Source organism: Nelumbo nucifera, chromosome 3, assembly GCF_055504915.1.
Source record: "Nelumbo nucifera cultivar China Antique chromosome 3, China Antique-T2T, whole genome shotgun sequence".
Classification (NCBI taxonomy): Eukaryota; Viridiplantae; Streptophyta; class Magnoliopsida; order Proteales; family Nelumbonaceae; genus Nelumbo; species Nelumbo nucifera.
The window spans coordinates 41,193,980-41,216,377 of NC_142651.1; the positions used below are offsets into that span (position 1 = coordinate 41,193,980).

The following is a 22,398-nucleotide window of genomic DNA, read 5'->3' on the forward strand; positions in this document are numbered from 1 at the left end:
AACCCAAGTGGAAGTGCCAAGGGACTGCACCCTACAATGTGCTGCTTGTCGAGATGACCGCTTCAACTGGCTCTGTGTGCTTTCGCTCTGATACCAACTATCACAAGGGTAGTTCTACAGTGGAAGAAACTCGTGTGACGTCCAAGCCAAGGTAGGCTAGGAAAAGCCTGATGTGTGCTCAGGGCGAGGAGTTGCCCGATGAGATGGCTCCAGCAAGGTCAGTAGCACTGGATCATGACCTCAAGGCTCATGGCTGGGGCACTCTACTGGCTCTTGCCGATCCATGGGAGGCACCACTTACGTGCTAAAGGGGGATAGCCATGATGAGAGGCGACTTGGTGCCAATGTGAAGGGACTCCTCTATGCCGATGATGATGGGCACCTGTGTGCCATGTTGATAGGCAACCGTTGGGCCAGAACACACCCATGCGCTATGGGCAATAGGGTAGCTCGATTAGCTCAGACACAGGACTGGCAAGGTGTAGGGACATGCTTAGGCCAGACCCACGTGCAAAGCCTCCCCACCATGGCAGTGGCGCCATGCCGGTACTGTCCCCATAGGCATATGTGCGCCTATGAAGAACCCTGGTAGCCATGCTAGTCATTAATTAGGGCCGCCCCACAAGGGAAGTTGGTCTAAGAGTGCCAAGGTCAGTCACCCAAGGAGGTCGACCACCCATTCTCAAAGAGTACGTTAAGCTTTTAGAGGTTTGCCTGAAAATGACATAAATTCTCCCAAAAATCTTACAGGCGAAAATGACGATGATGTCCTTTAACGTAAACCCGCCAAGCATAGGCAAGGCTAAGCCTGTATCAGACCGTGACAACAGTGCAGCCTTACAGGTGGCCCACATTACAACCCTACAACAGTTGAACAGTATTTGGGCTGAGTTGAGTTTTCCATTGATCAACTCTGCTCCTTTAGGCTGTGTTTGGTTTGAAGGAAAAAGTAGAGAAAGAAAAATTTATACAAAGTTTGTAAAGGTTTTCTTACCTTTTCCTTCCTTTCTCTACTTTTTCCTTCCAACCAAACATAACCTTAAGGGCTCAACTCAAATGGACACCTACCGGTTCAAGTGGCTAGGCTTAGTTCTAGTTGTTTACACTCAGCTTAGTTGGGAACTTCGGGAGGAGTCTACCTAGGTTTTCATCGTTAGCCAAAAAGGCAAGGGCGCATTAGGCAAAAATCCGGAGCCATGATCTCATTATAAGCTTTTTTTCTGTGGACGTGTGGTCCATCACTGTCTTGCTTGCATCAGCCATAATCAGCCTTTGCCTTTGGTCTGAGATGATGTCGAGTGGGTGAGGGTCCATCACGTTCAATAGTCTTAGAGTCTGAGATGGAAGTGGTCCGTTGTGGGATATGATCTCTTAATCCAGAATGGGGTTTGATAAGAAAATTAATTTCCAACTGGGGTTTAGGAAAATAAAGAACTAAAGAAGAGAGGCCAAGTCCCGAGAAATAGGGTCTGGGGGTGGGGGTGGGGGTGGGTCCCTCTCTCCTCCGTAGTCCGTAGGATGACTCAAAGTTCAGAATTGGAAGCCAATGGTTGTTGGTTGCTATTTCTTTGTCTTAGTCAAACATGGAACGCCTAGAACATGTGAAGTGTGAACCCCCCATGTCGATGAGATCAAGACTACTCCAGAGTCCAGAGGTCGGCTGATGAACTTGCCCACCGACGTTCACGTTCAAGGGCAAAAGCAAAACACGGACTCTGGCTCTTTTGTTGTTTGTTTGTAGTTTGTTATCTTTTCGTTTTTTTCTTTTACACCAGACACAGTCACACAGAAGATGTTTCATCTGGCAGGTAATAACATAAACAGACAAACGAACAAGTAGATAAATAAACAAAAGTCTACGATGATCCACCACGTGTGAATGCTTCGTGGTAAGAGAGGACGTTTGTGGACGATTATTAATAGGCCCGAACGCGAAGTATTGCTCCCCATGACCCAGTAACCAGTAGCAGAGATTGGTCAGAGTTGGTATCCCACCAAAGTAGGAGGCATGGATCAAACTCCCTGCTCTTTCCCTACCCCTGATTCCCCTGTAATAAGAACTATATATAATATAATACAAAAAAAACAAGAAAAATTGAAATCTTCTGATTTAACTTGGATTATAATCAATATCAGCATTCTTAATGGAAAATGAATAAGAAAAAGGATTGAGGAAAGTTAGAAGAAAATAAAGGAAGACACAGTTGGGAATGGAGGTCTATAAAAGCGCCTACCTACAGAATTGGATAAGAAAAATGATTGAAGTTGGGCTACCAAGTACTCTCATATACATTGGGGGCCTCTTGGGTAGGGTTAAAAGAAGAATGATTAGTTGCCCACATCTCCGTTGCTTTATGTCACACACTTTATGACTAACAGACTAAGTCATTATATGTGATGGATGGTCTTTTTGATTGTATACTCAGATCTTACCCCCAAAAGGTGAGGTTAAATTATATGGGTCCTAAAGGGTCAACTTTTTGGGGTCGCAGTGAGGTAAGCAAAGCCCAGTTTGGCATGAGCCATGGGCCATGGAGGGTTTCACATTTCTTCGCTTGGGGCCCACTGATCAGATTAGACTGCAGAAGGCACAAAAGGTGGACTGGGAGCCTGAAGGTGAGAACTGAGAAGCGGGTGCTAGAATGATCATTAACATTCCAACTGTGTTTCTGAAATCTGTGCTTGTTGTAATGCAGTTTGGTCTGGGCCTTAGTGTGGATAAGAGCTAAAAGTATGCAACTCTGTATAAAGTAGACCTGCTACTCTTCAATCTCCACCATAGTTATGGTGAGTGGTGAGTGATTACTCCTTTTTGTTAGCAAACCCATGACCCACCTACCTAAAAAGATTCCTAGAAAATGGTTCAGCAAGAGATGGGTCCACAGAACCAACTCAAATCAGACAGAATAGAAAAAGGACTTAGGTGAAAGTAGTTAAAAATGAATTAAGCACCAATAATTTAATAATGGATATGGCACTGTATAGAAGGGAATGGTGAAACAGATTTATGTAGCTCGCGCATATAGTTGGGTCAAGGTTTGAGGATGATATGACTCTTTAGTAAACATACAACATTTAAACCAACTTTGCTTTTGACTCGTATTAATTAAACTTAAAGTTGTAAATTTCATTGTAGTTTGAGCCAAGGGGGTGATCATTCTAGCCCGGCCTACAAGGCCTGGCCCGCATTTTTTTTAGGTGGGCATAGGTTTTCTATCCAAAGCCTGGCCTAACCCGGATTTCTCGGTACTTAAAGCCAGCCTAATTTAGTTGGTACAATTGGGTATGGTTATTACAGCATAATCTGGTCCCTAATCCAAGTGATTTCCTATTAGACTAATGGAGGGAGGAAAGTGGAAAACGAGTACCACAGTCCACATATGCAACTAACATAGATGGGCCCTGGGCCATGAGAAGCCCCTTTGGATTTCTATTTTTTTTTCCGCTTACATATGAAACTCTAAAAGCCAGACGGTTCATCAGTCATTTAGAAAACAGAGTAGGCAAATTTGTAAAAGATTAGGACAGTAAGAAAAGTTCCAAGTAAAGATTGTCAAACATGGATGATGACTACTACCTGAAATCTGTGGAGAGTTTCTTTTTTAGTTGTAACAGTGCCTCTCCATACCATCCAATGAAATGGGCATAAACTTTCTGTCCATTCCGGATTTTTCCTATTTAGGTGATTTAGATATAATTATCATAGTTTATGACCCGTACAATGATAGATAAGTGGGGAAGTTAATGGGCTGCCATCCCATGTAGGAGCCCATGTGTTCTTAGAGGTCCACTAAGCCTAGGCTTTGGCTCGATATAACATAATTGCAGATTCAACTATTAATTATCTTGGTAGGTACCTACTACCTACCTGGTGTAATACTTATTCTAATTATTTTCCTGTCTAGTTGTGGAAACTGGTGCTTGATTCGCTTTTGGACAACGAGCCCCAACTATTTTAAAATATTTACTTGGTCTGCAATTCTATTATTGAGATGCAATGTAACGGATTCATGTTAATGGCATATAGTTGAGCTGCTGGGTGCCTCATTAGCTCAATTGGGTGGTTGATCGATGTTCTCAATCTGATATGGAAGCAACTTATGAATAATATAATACTAAGGTTTTTTTTTTGGGGGGGGGGTTGGTGGGGCCTCTTTGTATGTGGTTCAAACACGTATATCGTCAATAAGGTTTGAATGGTCAATAGGCCTCTGAGTGCAGCAAATATACACATAGAGATATCATGAGTCCGGATCTCCTTCCCATAGGAATTCTGTTCATGTTTATCGCAGTCACACATGGAGAATATTTCATTTTCTGTATATTATTATGCTGGGGGAGATGTTCCCAATTCACGGGGTAGTGTGTCGTGGATAGACGTGGGCTGAAGATCCGAACTCAGATATCATCCTTGGTGCATTGACAATTCCTCCTTGTCCATGCCTTTTGGCAAGTGGATTTGAGACCTGATTGTGAATTGTGAATTGTGAATCTGTAATATGCGCACAACCATTTTCTCTGTTTAAACAATAAGTTAGAACTATTAAGGAAAGGTAATTAAGCTAAATTTGTTCATGATCAAGAGATTCAATTCAAGACAATTCCTCAATTCCCAATCCTAATTCAAACAGGTCGAGTTGCACTGTCACTGCCAATTGCCAATTCTGCTTCCCTACTTGAGTTCCTTCACCAAACAATCCAACTCTCTCTACCTAAGATCCCATTTAAACTGATCTTTTTGTGGGTTCTGAATCTGAACCGGTCCAAATTCGACTGAAGATTGCTTACAATTAGCCCTAATCTAATTGTAGAGGTAACAAAGACCAATTACTCTGTGACAAAAATGAAAGAAATCGAAACGCTAAGAAGATGGATTGCAGATATCTATATAGAGTCTGCTAGGTACAGAAGGAAGGATTAATGGATTATGGCCAGAAAACGAAAGCAAACTATATGTCTTACATACAATCGTCTACATTTTCATTTTTTTTTTAATTTTTTTTTATAAAATCGTTTTAGTTAATCCATCTGTTTACCACCTCAAAGAGTGCCTTTGTAGAAGACCCATCTTCGCTCAGCACTCTGGCAGCTGCGTCCTTGAGATCTTTCATCCTAGACCGAATTCTCTTCCCTTCTTCCCCTTCCATGAGTCCCTTCACAACGGTGGCAATCTCTGCTCGACCCACCAACCCATCTTCGTTCACTTTGGCCCTTAGTGACACCTTCAGATCCTCGGAAAGCATAAATGCGTTCATCTTTTGCTCGGCGTAAAGCGGCCATGCGATCAAAGGCACGCCATATACGACGCTCTCCAGGGTGGAGTTCCAGCCACAGTGAGTGAGGAAGCCACCGGTGGAGCCATGACTGAGGATTTCTGTTTGAGGAGCCCAGGAGGATACCACCAGCCCCAACCCCTTGGTCCTCTCCAAGAATCCTTTCGGTAGGAAATCAAAAGGGTCGCTTAGGCCGTGAACGCTGAAGTAAGTAGCGTTGGCTGCTTTTTGACTTGGGCTCCTTACAACCCACAAAAATCTTTGCTCGCTCATCTCCAATCCCAATGCCAGTTCCGTTAGCTGCTCATGTGAAAGCGTTCCACCACTCCCGAAGCTCACAAATAGGACCGATCCACTGGGCTGATCGTCCAACCACTTCAAGCAGTGGGGCCTCTCCGCCGCTCCAGCATCGGAAGAACTTGTCCGTATCAGCGGCCCAACCGGGTACACCGGAGGTCTGCCCGGAATATCCTGCCTGAGAGCCTTCAGAGGTCCCGGTTCCAAATCCATGAAGCTATTCACCATAACACCCTCAGCCAGCAAATATCGCTTTGTGTGGTGCAGAAGCCATTTGTAGGCCTCATTCTTCTTGTCTTGAACCGGGTCCAAGAGTTCTCTCCCGGGAATGGGTAGGCACCCCGGCAATTCCACCGGTTCTTGCAGGTCTCTGTACTCACAGGAGTATCTCTGGTCCAGCTCGGGTAGGTGGAAGAACAAATTCAAAGTCGTGGCCGTGGAAGGGAAGAAGATGTAAGGCGGAAGCTTGAATTCCTTGGCAACGTCGAAGGCGTCGGTGCCGAAGAGATCAGCGACCAAGGCGACGGGACGAGTGGTGGATACCAAGGTCTTCAAGGCGTCGCGGAGAGAAGGGAGGGAACGAACTACGGTGAGGGAGATACGGGTTTCGATCTTAGCATCGTCGGGGAGGTCATCGAAGTTAACGGGAGGGAGGAAGAGGGAGGAGATGGTTTTGGGGAGGGAGTCGAGAACGGAGGTTTGGGCTTTGGAAGGGGGACCATCGGTGGGAACGATGAATGTGACTGTAAAGTGGTGGTGGTGGACGAGTCGCTTGGCGAACTCGATCAGCGGAATGAGGTGGCCCATCCCCGGTGTCGGAACGATGACTATGTGGGGAGTTCGTTGCGGTTGCTCCATGGGTGGGGATAGATGCTTCCTCCTCTGCGATTGGCTTGTGCGGGTGTTTTATATTAGATGAGGCAGGCGGAGGAGGCGGAGGAAAGCCTGAAACTGAAGGGTGGCTAGTTGGCTACCGTGTTAGGACAAAAGATATGGGCTCAAACAAATAAAAAGTGCTTTTATAGGATAGATGCACAGATAGACGACAGATGGGGAGACAGCCAGATTGATAGATAGGTCATAGGTAGAGCCACTAGAGCGTAGAGGTTCTCTCTACTCTCTATTTTATTTATTGGTTTATTTTTTAAATTAATAATTAAATTATGTAGATGTTGGTTGGTTCACACTTCACTGGGGTTGTGGTCATAGTTTAGTTCTGGGCCTGGGTGGGCCTACTTTAAAAATGGGTAGGCTTCTAGAATGCTAAGTTTGATAGGTCTCCGTGATTGTGAATCAATGATTCAAAGGGAACGTCGTGCCTAAAGTGGGGAGCAGATTGAAACCGCACAATTGGAATCAAGGACTTTTTCTTTTCTTGATAATATTATAATATTAGATTAGGGGTGCGTGACGTATGACGATGGCTGAACTCTGAAGGCTGAAAGCTCACCTGAACTCTGAACCTCACCAGACTGGACCGGAGTCACAAAAAAAAACAGAAAAATCAGGAGTCGCCGGACCCACTGGTGTGGCGCTGCGCGGAGAGTAACGATGATGTCAATTCTAACGTAAGCCCTGTGTAATCATATCACCACCTCCTTCCATGATTGTTGATTGGTTGTTGGTTTCTTTAACTCTTTTTATGGAAAAAACATAAACCCCCATTTATTGCCATATGATGCCGTCAGCATGATCTAAAAGAATTCAGGGATCGTTCAGTGAGGTTTCACAACCAGAGCCGGCGGACTAGGATCTCTCTGGAGTAGTTTTACGCAGTATATGCACCACAGAGGATCTAGCTCAACCAAAACCGTCGGACTGGAATCTTCCTTCTTTCCCTTTCCTGTCAAGAACATCTGCATGGGACACGATTCCTAACAACTAACATTTATATTAACCATCACCATTGATACGATACTTTTCTTACAGAGAGTATATCATATAATCTAAAACCGGTGGAAGTGGAATGATTTGATATTGACACAATTTCACCGGTTACAATGTCTTTTATTTGTACTGTGATAATAGCAGTCGGTGGATACATATGCATTGTTTTAAATTCAAGTGTAATAAGTCTTCATTAATTGGACCGATTCATTTCATTAAATCCCATTTCTTACTCGTTATGCTTTTAGCCACTTTTTTATGCCCTATTTATTATGGTCTTTTCAATTTTCAAATTGAGCCCATTAATTACCATCATTAATAGCAATAATTGTGAAATATTTCCAATTTTTCCATTTACTATCTCCCTATTAAATACAAGTTAAAAATAGCAATCCACATCCTATTAGTAAGTGAATCCCATACAAATTAAAAAGAAAAAAAATTCTAAAACAAATATTGTCATTTCTCTCCCTATTAAATACAAGGGCAAAAGACCTTTTTTTTTTTTTTTTTGCTATAAACAACAAGTTTAAAAGACTTAAATCTCCCTCAACGTGTCTCAAAGATACGAAACCTCTTATCTCTTTTCAAGATGTACCAAGGCTATATTTTGCAAATAAACGGGTAGAAAAATAAATACTTATTTCATAAATACTAGATGATGATAATGATCATAATAATATATCCAATTTTTTTATAAAATTTATGTATTTTTTTTATATTTTATATTTTTTGTTATTAATCGGATGCAAATTGCAAAATCTGAATCCAATTATGTAAACATCTCATATTGTGCTGCAAAGTTTTGGGTATCATTTACAAGCCTAAAATCTTCTTTTCATGATGTTTGATCTTTTTAGTTTTTATTGTATCTTTTTTGTTCATTTATCAAAAAAATGTAAGATATAAAGATATGGAATTGAATGATGTGAAAAGTAGTAATTCAAATTATATTTTAAACCTCACAATTAAATAGGGATTAAATTCAAATGATGGGCATTTTAGTCAAAAGAATGTTCCATAATTTTTTTCATATTTTTAATAGTAGTGCAAATATAGATTTATAGATGTATTTAATTTTATCTATAACTATTTTATTTCTATATGCATAAAAATAATTATATTATGTACACTTTTTTTTTGTTTAATATGATAAATATTGATACTACACATGTGCCTAAATGCTTTTTGTAAAATTTATTTATTTTTTTCATTTTTGTGTTTTTATGTTTTATTAATTTTTATTATTTAATTATGACATTAAAGGTTGACACATTTGACCCAAAATTTGAACTATTGATCTTTGCCAAATAGGAAAATAATTTCATTTTTGGTTAGTTTTAGATTATGTATTTCATTTTCATCATCAATAAAATAATTCTTGTTTATCACACTTATTTTTTTAATTTGATTAAATAAAAATATCATAAATGTGTCTAATTTTCCTATATGTTTGTAATTTTCTATATGTATTTTATTTAAAATTTTTATTAACTATGATTTCATAGTTTGACCAATTTGATTCTAATGGTTGAATAGCTTACAGGGTGTTTGGTTCCGTTTACGATTATTTAGTAAAGGTTTATTGATGGTGTCACATAGGCACCATCTCAACATTTTCTCTCTCTTGCACTTCTGCATACGAGCCCGGATCTCCTACCCATGAGAACCCTGCCCACGTTTATCGCAGCCACACATGGAGAACATCTCATCCTCAGCATAGTATTATGCAGGGGGAGATGTTCCCAATTCACGGGGGGTGGTGTATTGTGGGTAGGCGTGGGCAGGAGATCCAGAGTCTTTGCATACATCGAAAATGTAAAAAGTGAACTTTGGTTTATGTGCATGCCAACCTTTTGTAGAAGTTATTTTTTAAAGCTTCCACAAGCGGCCAGGCGTTTATTCATTATTTCACTGAAGTGGCACCTAGTGGCGCCTAGTTCTCATGAACAGTTGCAATTACTGCATTTTTCGGTTTTACCAACAAATAAAGTACCAACGTTTATTCAATAAACATAAACGGAACCAATTACTTAGATAAAGAGTGGTTTTGTTTTTGAGTAAGTTTTGAGGGTAAATTGATGAAACCTCCCTTGAAGTTTGATAATTGTAATCACCTCCCTTGAACTCTTTGATACAATTGCAAGTAGACCCCTTTTTTTAGAATCTTCCAAAAGAGGCACAAAAAGGTCCAAAATACCCTTGCAGTTATTATTAAGGTTGGTTTCTATAGAAAAGCAATACAAATTTTATAAACAACAAAAAATAGAGAATTTAAAGTTGCAATTTTTCCTTTGAATGGTTGATATGAATAGGGGTGTAAACATATTGAATTCAAATCAAATAAGGCAATATTCGAATTTGAATTCGATTAGAAAATTTGATATCCGAATTCAATTTGATATCCAACGGATATTGAAAAATTAATATTCGAATTCGAATTCGATTAAATATTTGAATATTTGATTCGTTTCGAATTTGACCAATTAATTATTTTAGGTAGTAAATTAATATATAAAATAAATATTTTATTTATATAAAGTATATAAACACATAAATTATTTATGCAATTTAATTATTATATAGATAAATTATATAAAATATTTAAATATTTTATATATTATATATAAGAATTAAATAGTTGTTCGGGTTTGGATATTTATCGAATTGAATCATGTCATATCCGAATTCAAATCCAATTAGCTAATCGATATGAATAAGATATCTGAATTTGACTAATTAGATATTCGAATTCGATTCAATTATGCCGAATCTTGATTTCGAAATCGGATTTTCGAGTATTATTGACAGTCCTAGATAAGAAGGGCAAATTTTAAATCAATTTCAGAAAAAGAGATTGGAAGGATTTGGGCAAGCGATTCATATATAGAGAAAATTTGGAAAATAAAGATTTCGGTCAAAAGTAACTACATGGGCATTTTGTCTTTTTTATGCTTCTTATTAGAAGATTCTAACAAAGCTACAAGGGGATCTACACATGCAACTATATCAGAAAGTTCAAGGGATGTAATTGTAATTACTAAACTTCAAGAGAGGTTTCATCAACAACTAGAAACTTTAGGGGGGTTAAAATGTGTGTGTGTGTGTGTTTATATTGTTAAAAGTATTGGAGATAGATCTAATTAGTAGCATTTACTTAAATATAAGATTTAATAAGAGAGAATGTGAGTTAATACCTTAAATATAAGACATAATGAGAAGGGATTAAACGAGGTGAAAAGTATTAATTGAAATTACATTTTCAACCCTCATAATTAGAGATTGACTAAATGCACAAATATGTACATTTTAGTCAATGAAAGTTCCACACCCTCATTTGTACTTTTTATAATAATATATATTTATCTTTAAGTACTTATTTAAATAAGTACTTATTAGTGTTCGGTAGGTCCTTTCTCAAATCACTTAAGTTGTGTTTATTTGCGGTGTAAATATCGGACCTGTGTAATTAAACACTCCAGTCCGGTTTTGTAGCCATTTGGATGAAGTCTTATTTAACACCAAAAAATGATGTAAACTACAACTTCAATAAAAACGATGTAAACATTTACATTGATAATCCCACTTTCCATTTACAACGGAACATAATTTTAAACCGATCAGTGTACAACTCCATCGGTGTAAGTGTACTTTTAAACCACATTCAAATGCAACCTTAAACTTATTTTAAGTACTTATATTTGTGAAAATGACAATTATAATCATGAATAATTGCCCAAAATGGAGAAAAAGGGTGGAGATTCATGTACTGAGAACGACTTCTCTCCATAGAGTTGTGTGTCACCATTGCTGGTTCGTGTTGGAACTCACATGGAGAAGACATTTGATGGGATTTTGAAAAAAACAATGGAACTGTTTTGCCCCAAGTGCTTATTGAAAGAGTGCTTAAAATAAGTGGCCCCTAAGTTGCCTTTTTTCAAGTACTTATTTTGAAAACAAGCACTTATTTGCTCCTGTTTAACCAAATGCAAATAAGTGCTTATTTGCCACTCATTGCGTGGTCCCACTACTTACTTTAAGTACCTAAAATAAGTGATACCAAATAGGCGCTAAGACTCATCGGACAAAGACTCCTGTGCTAGTAATTCAAGTTAGGGCCATTTTCATATGACATTTAGTGTAGCTGAATTTTTCTTAAGCCCAATATTGACACACTATGCTCCCTTTGCCTTTCTTTAACTTTATTTGAAAAGTTACCCCACCTCTCACATGCAATGAACAAGAGAGCGAGGATACATCTCCAAGGGTTCTCTTCTTTAGCATACTCATTGTTATTGGAACCTCTATAATCCTTGAATTCATAGGATAGTACTTGATTACATCACAAAGAGAATTGATGGATAACATATTTCCATTGATTTCGACTCTATTAACAGCCTAATGCTCCATTTGATTTGTGGGAAGATTTTGATGTGATGGGATGAGAACATGAATAAAAAAGTGTGAAATTTTTATTTTCCATCGTTTGGTTGTGCAAGGGAAATAATGGGAAAATTACTTTTCCTATGTTTGTTTTGTAGAAAAATCATTAGAGTTGAACTAAATTTTAACACAACCTGACATGACCTTGTTAAGATTTTTCGTAGGTTGGATCTAGCATGTTGGGCTTCAAGCAAGGTAAAAACTTGAGTCGAGCTCTAGTTGGGTTTCAAGCATGTTGGGGTGGAAGCTTAGCTGAGTTCTAGTTAGGCTTCAAGCATGTTGGGGTGAACGCTTAGCTGAACTCTAGTTGGGCTTCAAGCAAGGTGAAATTTCAGTTGAACTTGAGCTGAGCTTTGGTTTAGGGTTAAGGTTTTAATTAGCCTGAGCCCCTTGTTATATGCACATGTCCAACTGAATTTATATGTAATTAGAAAATCAGGAAAATTAGGAAGCCTCTTAATTAGGAGTTTAACAAGGCAATCTTATCAAAATCGAACACCAAATTCAAAGCTCTCTAAGTGATAAGAATTTGATGGGACAATAGATATAATTTTTATATGCATTAACCATGCAAAGCAAAGAATAGGGTTGGCTATGGTTACTATCAACTTAGAAGTTTGACGCTTAATTGCTTCAAAAATATATCCCAAAACCTGCCAAGAAGATGGGATAAAGCCTAATCCTAAATGAGAAAAGTTGAATTCAAGAAATCAACGTATAGTCCACGAGTTTGTTGTAGGTTTGTCATAGATTTCTACTACATTCTTTAATGCCAAGTCTTCCTGTAACATAAGAAACATAGCAAACACATAAAGAGGTGATTATATATATTGCCATTAACTCTCAAAATATCAAGAGGTGGTTATGCTTGAATTCAATTGTTAAAGTTCCTTTGAAAGTCAAATACTAGTAAAATAAACGATATAATTATGTAATAACAAGAGTCACATAACATCATCAATGGTATCTTTTCCCAATATTACCATGAAGTTTAAAAACATCAACTTATATTTTCTTTATAAATGGGGTGCAATGTAACCTGCCCGCAATTTATCACCTTGGAAGGTTACCCAGTGGATCTAGATTTCATGGTTAGGTCTATTATGTTGGATCATTGAACTTGTGTATTGATAGAACTATTGGTTCTGATATTTTGTTTATTTGGTGGATCTAATTTGTTGTTTTCCACTGAATAGAGTATTGGGTGTATGTAAATGAGTTAAAACTCTTTTTATTGGGTAGAGGGTAGAGGGTAGAGGGTTTGGGTGAATGGCCGCAAAGGTGTTATTTTGCTGCATTGTGAATGTTTGCTATGTGGAGTTGTTTTGATCATCTGAAGTGCATTAGAGTTTTAAATTCTACAATAGAGATATATATATATATGTGTGTGTGTTTTAGAGGGACCATATTCTGAGTTCAACATAGAAAAACAAACACCAAATTTTATTTTATTCTTAGGAAAAAGGATAGTGTTTCTAGTAAGATGTTTCAGTCTGTTAGCCAAACTAGTTAAACTTTATGGAATGTATCCCCCCCTTCCCCCATGGCTTAAAATCCTGATCTACTACTTAGATTTGAAATAGATTAAACAAGAAATTTACAGTTTGGTAAATGTTCTAAATCCCGAGCCTGCTGATGATAGTACCATTTAAGATTTTAATTAAAGGGTTTTTATAGTTCATTCCACTCCTAGGATGCAGCCCACTTATCCCTTTAATTAATAGCCCTGTAGCAGGTGGCGCTAATTCCATCAAAAATGAAATTATGTCTCTTCTTTTTGCTGCTTTATCACCAAATGGTCTTGAGTCTCCCTCCCCTTTGGCCATCAAGGAAGTGGCTTCTAGCAGTTGGTTCACTATCTAAATGAGATTGGGGAGATCTTGACAGTCATGATTGTTTAAATTAGATGGGTTCGGACTTAAATAGTTATATATACACATACACCTAGGCATAAACATACACTGTATTTAACTGGAATTGAATAGGCTAAAAACGTTAACTAGTTACACTTTCTCTTTTGATCAGCCTAAAGAGGAGTAAATGACAACTAAGCATATTTGCTACAGTTAATATGAGTAGTTTCTGATGGAGGGTGATTTGGCCCGACCTCGTAGCACGGATACATGTGGGTGTGATTTTGTTCAAGCGATGACTCAGTGTGACAGCACAGCAAGCGCAATCGTAACTCGGTGGGAAGGGCTCACCGAGCTGAGTCTGGCAACTCAGCGAGTTAGGCTATTCGTCGAGAGCCGCCTGGCTTGCACCTCCTTCCCAAGGCTGAGGCACTCCGAGCTACCTCCGAGCTCGGGTCCCCCTGACCTTTTTTAATGCCTGAGCTCCTCCTAGTGGATTTTAGGCCACTCTGAAATAGGAACACCATGATCCGCCTCTAGATACCCCCGAGGTAGAGACACCTCGGGCCAGACAGCTCGGTGTAGTTTGCCACAGGCAGCTCGCCACTTGCAGGGTAGCTCGGTATAGGGTAGCTCGCAGAAGAGCAGTTCGGCACATCACAGGAAGGCCTCCTGTCTGACCACCATACCCAACAAACTTGGAGACTGCACCCACTTCTCTCGTCAGACAGTGTCGTGCTCGCCACCTTTAGAAGGTGTCTTACACCTGACAGGTACGTACCCTGCAAGGACGGCCCCACATGTGCCACCTTAGCCCTGGTTGTAACGGCTACGGCAGGACGACAGTGGCGGTTATACCTGCCCTGTCAGAGGCAGGTGGGCCTGATTCGACAGAGTTCTGTTATAAGTAGCCCAATCCCAAAGGACAGAGGTAACTTCCATATACTCGCGCTATCTGCACTCTTAGCTTTCTTCCTCTCTTTGCATCTTTCACAGAACTCTAACTTAAGCGTCGGAGTGTTCCCGCCGGGTAAGCCCCCGAGGACTCTTCATCTTCTCCATCTCAGGTACCTTTCAGGAGCCACGCAAGTGCCAGGTAGGAGTGACCGGATTGCGCTCCATCATTTGGCGTTGTATGTGGGAAACGCTTCTAAAAGCCTCCCTCTAAACTTTCACAGTTCCTTCTTTTCTGAAAATTTAGCACCCATGGCTTCTTCAAGCAATGCCGGACGTAGCATGGAGATGGACATCGCCGGGGATAGCTCTAGGCCCCCGTGGTCTGCATTGGGCAGTTCACCATTCCCCTTTCATTGGACGGAGTCCCTAGCCTGAACGTGCCACGAGCAGTGGCGCCTGTGAGTGTTCCCCTTCCCCCCTCCGTTGAGACAACCTTTGCTGAACAAACTGTTGTCCCTCCGATGACAAGCTAGAGCCAACTTGACAACTTGGTGCAGTCCATGCGGGCCATGCAGGCCCAGATGCAATAGTTTCAGCAGATACAGATCTCAATGCCCTCCCATTCCAATGTGTGATTGGAATATACTATAAAATTAGTGTGAGGAGCAGATACAGATCTGGGAGTGAGGTTGGTATATGGACAGGTGTCCCCTCTTGAATGGGAGGGCATTGAGATGAACCGAGAAGAAAATATAGAGGATCGCGTCCCATGAGAGTCCAGATCTACTCCTCAAACATACCATGCACTTGTATGTTTTTATTCATGGGAGATGTTGTCAATGCATAATGTGAGATTTGATTTTCCAGACCAACTTTTTTAGGTGGTGCGTAAAATCCATGTGATAGAACCCAAACAATGAGTAGTCTATTGTCAATTAATTCTATCTAATCTGTTGTCAATTTAAGCAAGGGGCGGCTACCTTAAATTCTATTAATATTCAACAAAATCCAAAATAATTATATTAGAGGACATAATTGGCCTGGCTTTACCCCAAATCGAGATCACATCAACGCCCCACATGCAAGTCCGGATCCCCTGTCAACAAAATATGTTCCAATTCTTTACTAATATGATCTCACACCGTGTATCTCGTACATGGTGAGTCTCACTTTTATGGTAGATCTCAGTCTTATGGTAAGATGTGCGGTGTTAAATGAAATTAATAGAAAAATGTTTTATTGGTAGAAGATCTGAACTCCCTAGGCCACGTGCATATCGCAGCATGCATGGGGACATCTTCAGATGTTTGCAATGTGCTGTGGGGCGCCGAAGTTAACTCCCCCAAATCCCACATACATAACCTTCACAATTCAACATACCTGAGAACCGACAATCTTATGCAGTTACCAAGGACCAAAGCTTTGGGAAAGCTGGGCATGTGATTTAAAGGATCTAAAATTGTTCCCTTGAAAAAGAATCCAATGACTTGCACATGCACCAAGTAGTAAAGATCTAAGCATTTAAAGGATCCATTTATTTATATTAGAACAATGGAATTGCACTACCAAGCCCACAAGGGGTTACCCACCTCTAGCAAATATAGAAGATGCTTATTTCCTGAAATTTAAGCTTTATTGCCAATACCACCAATCCATCATCTATTTTCTAAATACTAAAGAGAAAACCCAGGAAGTCCAGTCCAGACGTTTAGACTGTGAACTGAAATCAACCATATTTTCTGTCCGAATAAAGAAAAAAGGGAAAATTTTCGATTAGTAGCTGTACTTCGGGTTAAGTGCCACTTTGGCCTTGAATATTAAAATGCGATAATTCAGTATACAAATTTTTAAAACATGTCAATTTAGTACCTATTGTTAATCATTCATTAAATTCCTTTGAAAAAAACAAATGCCTTTTTAATTTTCTTTATCAATGACTCAAACATTGACAAAAAATTAACGATCCTAAATCATTGCCTCTTTTATTCAAGAAAGTTGGGGTTCATAATGTCTATTAAGACATGCCCCCAATTTTCTTGAATAGAAGAAGCAAGAATTTGGGATTGTTAATTTATTGTCAACGTTTGGATGGTTGATAAAGAAAATTAGATGACACTTGATGGGCATTTGTGTTTTTTTCAAATGCCACTTAATGGCTAGTTAACAGCTGGTTAATGGTAGGTACTAAATTGACACGTTTTGAAAGTTTAGGTACTGAATTGCCGCATTTTAAAATTTGGAAACCAAAGTGGCACTAGGTCCAAAGTACAGGGTACTGATTGGGAGTTTTTGCTAAAAGAATCAAAAGACATAAATGCCACATAAAAAAATGTACATGAAAATTTCAATTTCTGGAAAGAAAATACAATGGAAAAGAAAATTTGGTGAGATGTAACGATAGGATAATTTTTCATTTTTTTTGGTAAAGCATTCTTTCATGTTTTAAGAATACATACATTAATTCAGTATTTTTTAACTTATCCCATTCTTTTTTTTTGGAAGGAAAAGCTAGTAGGTTAATTCATTGCATCAAATCCTTCATAAATACAGGCCTGAGAAAATAAGGAGGTGTAGACCAAGTCAATATTCTAGAGATATTACCATGATTTTTAAAACGAACTGGTCAGGGGTCCAGTTACCAGTTCGAACGGTCCAACCGTTCAACCTGAACGGCTAGCCCATTTTGACAAAAAAATAATAAAAATAAAAATTAAAAATTAAAAAAAATGGAAAATGCTCAAAATCGTTCGAACGATTAATCAGTCGGTTCAGTGGTTTGTTGACCAAAATCAACAGTTTTGAGGGAAAAAACGGTTTTGGAGAAAAACGAAACTGATCAGGTGATCAGTTCCTAGTTTTCTGGTCCGACTGTCCGGTCCGGTCCGGTTTTGAAAGCTGTGGATATTACACCCAAATTTTGCTAAGGTATGGTCGATTAAGGTGTAAACCAATCCCATTATTTCCAAATCCTCATTGTTTGTATATTTTACATTTTTCAGTAAAGATTTGAAATAGAGGTATAACATATAAAGTATAAAGGTCCGTTAGGTTTGCAGGAATAGACAACGCCTGCTGATATATGGAGGAATAGGATTCTCATTCCCATTCTAGGTGGAATAAGATTGCCCTATATGGGGGATGATAATTCCAGCCCCCTGAATGCGATTTCCATTTCGCTTCCTATATTTATTAGACAAAAAAAATTCCACTTCAATCCAAAGCCCTAATCGAGCAAGTCCTTAACATTTCATAGACCTTCGTCCATCCAAGTTAGCCACTGCCGACTGCCATCTTCAATGAAGTAAGACCAGTCACTAGCTCCTCTATTCTTCCTCTTCTTTCAATATTAATTGAATTCTCTAAAAATAAGAGGGGGAAAGGTTTATGGAGATGTGCAATTGTTAGTTTATTAATATTTATTATGAAATAATTACTAATTTTATTTAGTATTATTAATTATTTTTAATTAATTAGCACTTGTTTATCTTTTTCTTTAACTATTAATTAAATTTATAATAAAAATTATTTAACTATTCATTAATTAATTAGTTAATTAACCAATAACCATTTTGTTGTTAATTATTAATACATTTATCATTTTTATATTATTCCTTATTATCATTAATTAATATTTTATTTTATTAATGGTTATAACTTAATTAATAATTTTAATGTTTTATTATTAATTATTCAGTTATTTTTAATTGATTAATAATTTTTTAATCAGTCATGAATCTTATATTAACTCTTAAAAATACTACAAAGGTGTGTACTTTTTCCAATTAAATTTGAAACAAGTTTCACCATAATTCCCACTTATTTCCCACCAAAATGGTGAGATTCCATATTTCAAAAATTGAGATATGTATTCCAACCGCTTCACCATCCTATTTCATGACATTCCACAAACCTAAGAGAATATATTCTTATCAATCAAAAAAGAGAATATATGCTTTTTTTTTTCTTCTAAAAGCATCATTTTGTTGGCCTATGTTGGAATCAAATTGTAAGCATAAATGAGAAATTATTCCTTGGTCGTCTCAGCCTTAAATGGAGTTTTTTCGTCTTTTGCTTGGTCTTGTGATTTTTTGATGGATGATGCGGTGTCTCTTTTATCTTTCTATGGACTATGTTATGTCAATAGGTCCTCTAGGCACCTTGTTTAGCTTCTAAAACTAATCTTTGGTGGATGAGAGGATGTGGTTGGTTCCTCCTCCTTTTCTGGAATTGAGATTTGCTCCTCGTAGAATTCATTTCACTCTGACATCAATACCACATAGAACATCTCACCATATATTGGGAACCAATGTTTTCAAAACTGGATTAGATTGGATGGTCAGACCAGAAAATTGAGAATCGGTCACCTGACTGGTTCTGTTTCAGCTCAGAACCGTTTTTTGGCCAAAAACCATTGATTTGGTCAGTAAACCGTTGATTTGGGCGATCAAATCGTTGAACAGTCTATTCGAACAATGGTTTTTGGCCATTTTTTTACTTTTTTATTATTTTTTATTTTTTCAGAATGAACCATTCATTCAATTCAAAAATTGGACAGTTCGATCCAAGAACCAGACCTTAATACAGTTCCCTGTCTGATTTGATTTAAAAAATCTTATTAGAAGCATCTCTCTATGAATAACAACACACAAATATAGGAGATATTGTCGTTATGTGGCTGAAATGTGTTGTGAGGTTGGTACGAAGAGAAATCTATGAGGAGTCTGATGGAGATCCTGTGCATTGATGCAATGGCGCCTGCTCTATTAGGAATTTAGGAATAGACCAATAGATCTGGACCCGGGTCTTCAATTCTTGTGTTTCTAATTAATAAACTATAATATATATATATATTCTAGAACACCCTTTGACATTGAGAGCAAACCTGTAAGTGTCAATCAACAAGTTACGTAATTGAGAAAAACACTTTGGATTGCGATAATGATGGACAAATGTTTTGAATGCTTAAAGGTTCTACACTTCTAGCGTTTGCTTGCGTTTCTTACACGCTGAGTGAAAGCAAATCCGAACCATGCAAACTGGGTTGTGCCAAATGCATTTTGGGAGAATAGCTTGGGCCCAGGCCCATTAGCAACCCCAACTTTCCATTCCACTTTTCCTTGTTCAGAGGAGAAGATCAGGATTCAGCGAATCAGAAACCTCCCTTTCTCTTGTAAAGCAAGTGTATTTTTTTTTTCTAGTATTTCGGCCCATTAAATCATAGTTATTCAACAATTTTTTGTTTGGAATTTGAAGAGAGATGATAAAGCAAGCTTTTAATGTTTATTTTTACGAGGAAAATCAATTATTATTCTAATAAATAAATAAATTGATATTTTATGTTTTATTTTTTAGAGTTCGACTATAATTCTAGAAAAACTTGTAACCAATTATTGATCATAAGCCGAGCAGCCGCACAAGCTTGCCTGGCCTGACCCGTTTTAGGCCCATTTTGAGGCCCAGGGACTTGAAGACCCAGCCTGGTTCTTTTTTTGGGGCTGGGCTTACTTGTTAAGTAAGTCTGGCCCAACAATAGTATAAATAATAAATATATATATTAGTAATAAGTATTAGGTAATAATTTATATTACTATTTTGCCTTTTGTATTTGTGTGTGGTCTTTTTTTTTTTTTTTTGAATTTAGGTGTATAATTGTATCTTGGGCAACAATATTTTTGATGTACAATTTTTTTAGAAGGTCGATGTATGAAATCTGAGATTGGATAGGAACAAGTAATAAAATATAAATAAAACTAAAATATTACATAACATACATTGGGCTCAGACCTAGACATTTTCCGTTGAAAAGCGAATGATCAAGTCTACCAATCAACCAGTATATAGAAATAGAAGTACCGATGAATAATTAGGTGGTATTTATCAAAAAATCACGGGGAATTTTTCCAAATTGGATCAACAAAATTTGGCTTAGAAAAAGATTGGATTGACAAATTTGCCTTTGAGCAGTGTTTTAAGACTCAGACCCGAGTAAATACTGGAATGCCCTTTGGGTCCCGGTTTTACTGGGAAATAAGGAGGCAACCACTTGCCTCTTATTGCTTTTTATAGAATCTGGATTTCATCCTCAAAATGTCCTTACAGCCTTTACAGCCGTGTTGCAGTGGGGGCGCCCCACAACACATCCCTGCCATGTATTGGGAACATTATTAGAAATGATGATGTCATCATCAGTAAATGTTTCCAATACATGGTGTGGATGTGCTGTGAGACGTTGTGGGGCGCAGATGTGCATTTGACTAAAAACATGAAGTATGGAGATGTTTCCAATGCACAGCTGTATGGGCTATGAGGGTTGTGTGGGGTTGCTGAACTTGTTTTTATAAGCTATAAAGTATGAACTGAGCAGGACCTAATATTTTATAGATTTATTTTGTTACCAACATTGAAAATAGCAGTCCCGTGCTTTTCTTCAATATTCGTCATCATCCATACCTTATCCCTACAACATGGGATCAGGTACATGAATTTTGTTTCACCAATCCGTTCTATTTAATGTCATATCCATGGTTAAATTATTGAAAATAGCAGTCTTATGCATTTCTTCAATAATCGTCATCATCCATACCTTATCCCTACAACATGGGATCAGCTACATGAATTTTGTTTCACCAATCCATTCTATTTAATGTCATATCCATGGTTAAATTATTGAAAATAACAGTCCTATGCTTTTCTTCAATAATCATCATCATCCATACCTTATCCTTACAACATGGGATAAGCTACATGAATTTTGTTTCAACAATCCGTTCTATTTAATGTCATATCCATAGTTAAATTATTGTACTACTTCTATCCATATCATTTTTGGTCTATCCCAAGATCTTATATCCCTTTCATTTCATTAATAGTAATGCAGTTAGAAATTAAGTGGTAAGCCTTATATGATGGTATTGCATTTGTTCTTTACATATTTGTATTTGTACTTGTTCTGAACTAAGCCTAAATAATTGCAGAAAGTACCTCTACAATTTAAGATCAACTTGTATTCTTTTATTATTATTATTTCCCATTCAAGAAGATTTTCTCCTAAAAATCCAGAAAAAAATTAAAAGGAAAGGAAGGAATTTTTTCACATAACAATTGATTTAGACTGTCAGATTGAAGTTGCCTGATGGGTGGGCCGTAGCCCATAAAATGCAGAGGTTGATCCTAGCCAATAGATAGTGTAGTAGGGATGAAATTAAAATAAATCACACCTTAATCTTAGGGAACGCATTCTTAATAATTATTAATTTCCTACACAGAATTAAACATAACCACACACACAAACATAAGATGGAATATGTACACGGGAATCTGATTGATTAATCAAAAAAAAAAAGTACCTTGAGATTTTGAGAATATTTCGAACACAGGAAATACAAATGGTAGTACTTGATGTAAAGCGTTGAACTCCAAATCATCAAAGGGTGGGGATCGATGGAGCAGGGTGCACGTGATCGACATTCTCTGACTTTACCACATAGAGTCTCCAGTAACGCAGGTCTCTGCATTTGGAGGGACGCTAAGCGACCATCTCAACTACTTGAAACAAGCTGATATGCTGTTAGAAGTTGGTTTTGATCGAAAAACTGAGCGAAGTTTGTGAAGGAACCGAGAGATGTTGGAAGATCTCTTGGACACCAGTTCTGGCTGTGGCTGGGGTGGTAGAGGATCAGAGAAATGAGACGTGGAGGTGATGGCCAAGTCGAGCTGACGTTTAAATGCATTGAGCTCGAATGAATCAT

At 38.0% G+C, this 22,398-nt stretch overlaps 1 protein-coding gene across 1 annotated transcript; it reads right to left on the bottom strand.

The window, feature by feature from the left end:
- Positions 1-4,844: 4,844 nt before the first annotated feature.
- Positions 4,845-6,665, bottom strand: GT72B1 (UDP-Glycosyltransferase superfamily protein). The gene has a single exon (XM_010268158.3). The coding sequence runs from the start codon at positions 6,426-6,428 to the stop codon at positions 5,016-5,018; it is 1,413 nt and encodes a 470-aa protein (XP_010266460.1). The 5' UTR covers positions 6,429-6,665; the 3' UTR covers positions 4,845-5,015.
- Positions 6,666-22,398: the final 15,733 nt, after the last annotated feature.

What these genes read in the sequence shown, in the direction of transcription:
- GT72B1 (XM_010268158.3), bottom strand. Translation starts at nt 6,428, where the DNA reads ATGGAGCAACCGCAACGAACTCCCCACATAGTCATCGTTCCGACACCG.